General features: G+C 40.1%; 1 protein-coding gene across 1 annotated transcript; it reads left to right on the top strand.

Annotated features, from left to right (window-relative positions):
- Nucleotides 1-3149: 3149 nt before the first annotated feature.
- Nucleotides 3150-4103, top strand: LOC139183920 (olfactory receptor 7A17-like). Its single transcript, XM_070792226.1, has one exon. The coding sequence runs from the start codon at nt 3150-3152 to the stop codon at nt 4101-4103; it is 954 nt and encodes a 317-aa protein (XP_070648327.1).
- The last annotated feature ends 1478 nt before the right edge of the window (nt 4104-5581 follow it).

Here is a 5581-nt window from a genome sequence, read left to right as displayed (position 1 = left end):
CCAAATAAATTGAAATGCAACCTTGACATATATTAAATGTCCATATATAAGGAGACCTAAGTCCTGATTTATTTAACAAATAGTAACTGAGCATATGCTACATGCCAGATTACTCTAGGAACATTATATATCATATTATTTTGTATTTTGATCATTGCCAATTTTATTAATACATATTGATTGCTAATTGCTAAGTCACTTCAGTCGTGTCCGACTCTGTGTGACCCCATAGACGGCAGCCCACCAGGCTTCCCTGTCCCTGGGATTCTCCAGGCAAGAACACTGGAGTGGGTTGCTATTTTCTTCTCCAATGCATGAAAGTGAAAAGTGGAAGTGAAGTCGCTCAGTCATGTCCGACCCTCAACAACCCCATGGACTGCAGCCTTCTAGGCTCCTCCATCCATGGGATTCTCCAGGCAAGAGCACTGGAGTGGGGTGCCATTGCCTTCTTCGATACATATTGATAACATAACTTTTTTCTATTATATTTCTTCTTCAGTTAGTTTTCAGTGCTCCATTCAATTCTGTTTACCACAGTCTTGAAACCATGCTATTTAACTTGGTTTCATTCTCTTTGTTATTCTTTTTATTTCCTAACTTTTCATTTATCGAAATTCATTTTTATACAAGGGCATATACATTTACATACTCAGTTAAAATACAAAGATAAACAAAACAGCTGAAGTCCCTCCATGTATGGACCAAGCATTATAATTGGGAAGACAGAGTGCAATGAAGGAAATAAGTGTATAATACAATATCCCTAGATGACTAACATGAAGAGTGTTGGTGACAGGTTGAAACTGTCATGGTGTATCCAGGTTTTATGTGTATGGACTTTTGATCTTTTGGGCAAAGATCAGAACCAGGGCTAGAGTGCACCCTTAGGACTCATCAAAAAAAAAGATTAAAATCCAAGAATAACAACAACAAGAAACAAGATGTCACATATAAAAGGGGAGAAAGAGGTTTGCTCCTCTGCTTTCGTATAAAAACACTTAGTCAAATGAAAATGAAATAAGGACAGGAAAAACAAGTTTTTCTGCCTGATATTAAAAATGGCCAATGTTCAATTCCTATCCATTGTGCTTTGTAAGCATCCTTTTGTGAAGTGCTATTTTGTTCCCTTTACTCATTTTTCTCTTGGGTCATTCAACCCATAAGTATTTTAGACCATAAGTTATTGCTACTCTAGATAAATTTATTTTTTCTTTTTAATAATTTCTGCTGGGCATCAAAGGAATATAATAGCATGTGAAATGTTATAAGAACCAAAGAAATTTTCTGACCACAGTCTCTCAGGGACCATTTGAGTTTATTAGATCTGTATTCTCTTTCATGTCCATTCTCTATTTCTCTCTTTCGCTCATGTGTAGAAATATATGTTGTTGTTGCTATTGTTCAGTTGCTAAGTCGTGTCTGAAACCTTGTGACCCCCTGGACTACAGCACACCAGGCTCCCCTATCCTTCACTATCTCTCGGAGTTTGCTCAAATCCCTGTCCATTGAATCACTGATGTGATATAACCACCTTATTCTTTGCTACCCCCATCTCCTTTTCTTTCAGTCTTTCCCAGCATCAGGGTCTTTCCCAATGAGTCAGCTCTTTGCATCAAGTGGCCAAATTGTTGGAGCATCAGCTTCAGTATCAGTCCTTCCAATGAATATTCAGGGTTGATTTCATTTAGGCTTGACTGGTTTGATCTCCTTGTAGGCATATATATATGCTCAGTCATGTCCAACTCTATACAGTCCATAGAATTCTCCAGGCCAGAATGGTGGGTAGCCTTTCTGTTCTCCTGGGGATCTTCCCAATCCAGGGATCAAACCCAGATCTCCCACATTGCAAGCGGATTCTTTACCAACTGAGCTATCAGGACAGCCCCATATATATATACATCCATATTTAAAGATACAATACTGACATATAATATAGTTGAACACTGAAAAAAAATTATATGTCTTTAATACATGGTATAAAATGGTCATACCAAAATTAAACACCAAGTTTCATTGATACCTAGGAAAATTACAAACTGGAATTTCTGAATACCATTTGTACATAATCTTATCTGATCAACTTGAATTGTATCTAACTCTAAATCATTTGTGGTTGTTAAGGGTGAAAAATTCATGGAAATAACACAGCCTAGGAAGCCACGGTCTTATTGTGTGTCTTTTGTTTTCTTGCCTTGCGAAGGGTGAGAAGTCTTCAGAGCAGGGGTACTGAGCTCACATATTCCACAGTGATTCTCATACACAGAGGCCAGAACTCAATCAGCAAAAGGTACTAAAGAAGAGATTCATTTAAACATATAGGCTACAACTTCCCTGGTGTTTCAGGGGTTAAGAATCAGCCTTCCAATGCAGGGGATGCAGGTTCAATCTCTGGTCTGGGAACTAAGATCCCACATGCCACGGGGCAAGTAAACCAATTCACCACAACTAGAGAACCTGCAACTACAGAAGCCTGTACACAGCAATAAAGAGTCAACAGAGCCCCCACCTCCAAAAAAAAAAATACAGGCCCCCTTTGCAGCAATTTCATAAAGTGCTAAAGAAATGTAATATGGAGGAGGGACTCCTTGTAACTTTCAGTCTCAGCAGCAGCAAGGAGACCACCTTGCTCAACATCCTCTGACACCATCTCTCCTCACTCTCCCTCCTATTCATTTCCCTCACCATACCAGTTTCCTTTTTTCAACTAAAACATCTTAAACGAGCACCTTCCCCAGGGCCTTTGCACTGGCTGTTCTCCCTGCCAGGTACACAGTTCTCCTGATAAGTTCATGGCTCCTGTTCTCTCTTCCATGAGGTCTCTTTTCAAATGTCGACTTATTTGTGGTCTTACCTGAACACCCATAAAAATAACATCCCTTCTTTACTCTTTCCTTTACACTTGCTTTCATTTTATTCATAGTATGTGTCACCATATGACTGTATTTATTTTTATTTGCTACATTGATTCTCCATGACTGGATTTCAGGAGTTTTGATTACCAAAACACTGTACTCATTGCATGAACAAAATATTGACATTAATTTCCTAATCACAAAATACATAAGGTAGCATTTCAACAACATGAGTAATGTTCACTTGCATGAAAATTAGTCACGTTTTTTCCCTTTACTTGTAGTCGCTTCCACTATATGGCACCAAAGAACATCACAGAAGTTTCAGAATTTCTTCTTCTCGGACTCTCAGAGGAACAAGAACTACAGCCCCTCGTATTTGGACTTTTCCTCTGCATGTACCTGGTCACTGTGTTTGGAAACCTGCTCATCATCCTGGCTGTCAGCTCAGATCCCCACCTCCACACCCCCATGTACTTCTTCCTCTCCAACCTGTCCTTTGTAGACATCTGCTTCACCTCCACCACCATCCCAAAGATGCTGTGGAACATCCAGACACAGAGCAAAGTTATCACCTATGAAGGCTGCATCACCCAGATGTTTTTTTTTACACTGTTTGCGGGGTTGGATGACTTCCTCCTGACGGTAATGGCCTATGACCGCTTTGTGGCCATCTGCCACCCCCTACACTACACAGTCATCATGAATCCCCAAATCTGTGGAATTCTGGTTCTGGTTAGCTGGGCCATCAGTGTCCTTCATTCCTTGTTACAAACCTTAATGGTGTTGAGATTGTCCTTCTGTGGAGAGCTAGAAATCCCTCACTATTTCTGTGAACTCAATCAGATGGTCCAACTTGCCTGTTCTGACAACTTTCTTAATGACATGGTGATGTATTTTGCAGCTGGGCTGCTGGCTGGTGGTCCCCTGTCTGGGATACTTTACTCTTACTCTAAGATAGTTTCCTCCATATATGGAATCTCGTCAGCTCAGGGAAAGCTTAAAGCCTTTTCTACCTGTGTATCTCACCTCTCAGTTGTCTCCTTATTTTATTGTACGAGCTTAGGAGTGTACCTTAGCTCTTCAGCTACCCAGAGCTCACACTCAAGTGAAATTGCCTCGGTAATGTACACTGTGGTCACACCAATGCTTAACCCTTTCATCTACAGTCTGAGGAACAAAGACATAAAGAGGGTTATGCAAGCATTCTTTAGAAAGGCAGCTCTAAATAGGCCATTTGTCTTTAGCTGAAGAAGGCCACCTGATTGAAGGGTTCAAAACCCAGAGCCAGAAATTGCAGATCTTTTTTCAGATTCTTTCATTACATTGGAGAAGTAGGACATGCTTCTTGTATTTATTTCCTAGAAGTTAAATTTCTTTGAACTCCTCCATATAACTTAATTTCACTCACTTGATTAAGATTTGTGATCTCTCTCATTTTCAAGAGTTTTTCCATGTTAAGGTTTTCCCACTCTCTCAAATTTATTCTCAACATTGGATCTAAACAATTTGGGGAATTTCCATTATCGTGTGATTAGATATATTCCTTGATACAAATATGTTATGTCATGTGTGCAGGCATACTCAGTCTCTCAGTTGTGTCTGAGTCTTTGCTATTCCACAGACTGTATGTAGCCCACCATGCTCCTCTGTCCATGGAATATTCCATGCAAGAATACTGGAGTGAGTTGCCTTTCTTACTGCATAGGTCATGTATATGTGGAATCTTTTTGAGAAGTCAAAATCATGCAAATCAGTTCAGTTCAGTTCAGTTCAGTCACTCAGTCGTGTCCGACTCTTTGTGACCCCATGAACCGCCACATGCCAGGCCTCCCTGTCCATCACCAACTCCCGGAGTCCACCCATGCCCATGTCCATTGAGTTGATGATGCCATCCAACCATCTCATCCTCTGTCGTCCCCTTCTCCTGCCCTCAATCTTTCCCAGCATCAGGGTCTTTTCAAATGAGTCAGTTTTTCGCATCAGGTGGCCAAAATATTGGAGCTTCAGCTTCAACATCAGTCCTTCCAATGAACACCCAGGACTGATCTCTTTTAGGATGAACTGGTTGGATCTCCTTGCAGTACAAGCGACTCTCAAGAGTCTTCTCCAATACCACAGTTCAAAAGCATCATATTTTTGGTGCTCAGCTTTCTTTATAGTCCAACTTTCACATCCATACATGACCACTGGAAAAAACCATAGTCTTGACTAGACGGACCTTTGTTGACAAAGTAATGTCTCTGCTTTTTAATATGCTGTCTAGGTTGGTCATAACTTTCCTTCCAAGGAGTAAGCGTCTTTAAATTTCATGGCTGCAATCACCATCTGCAGTGATTTTGGAGCCCCGAAAAATAAAGTCAGCCGCTGTTTCCACTGTTTCCCCATCTATTTGCCAAATTTTGCAAATAGAGAGTAGAATAGTGGTTGCCAGGAACCCAGGCTTTTGGAGAGATGTTGATCAAAAGGTACAAACTTCCAGTTAAAAATGAAGATGCCTTGAGGAGCTAAGAGAGCATGATGACAACAGTTAATGATTCTCTATTATATCTTTGAAAGTTGCTAAGAGAGTAATTCTTCAATGTTCCACCACAAGAAAAAAATGGTAATTTTTTTTTCAGGTAATGTTAACTAAATTTATCATGGTAACTATTTTAGAATACATAAATATATCAGATCATTCCATTGTTGGCTGAAAACAGCATCTCAAGTAACCCTGAGCAGAGAGC

Source organism: Bos indicus, chromosome 7 (genome assembly GCF_029378745.1).
Source record: "Bos indicus isolate NIAB-ARS_2022 breed Sahiwal x Tharparkar chromosome 7, NIAB-ARS_B.indTharparkar_mat_pri_1.0, whole genome shotgun sequence".
In the NCBI taxonomy this organism is placed as follows: domain Eukaryota; kingdom Metazoa; phylum Chordata; class Mammalia; order Artiodactyla; family Bovidae; genus Bos; species Bos indicus.
This window is presented reverse-complemented; position numbering and strand designations above follow the sequence as displayed.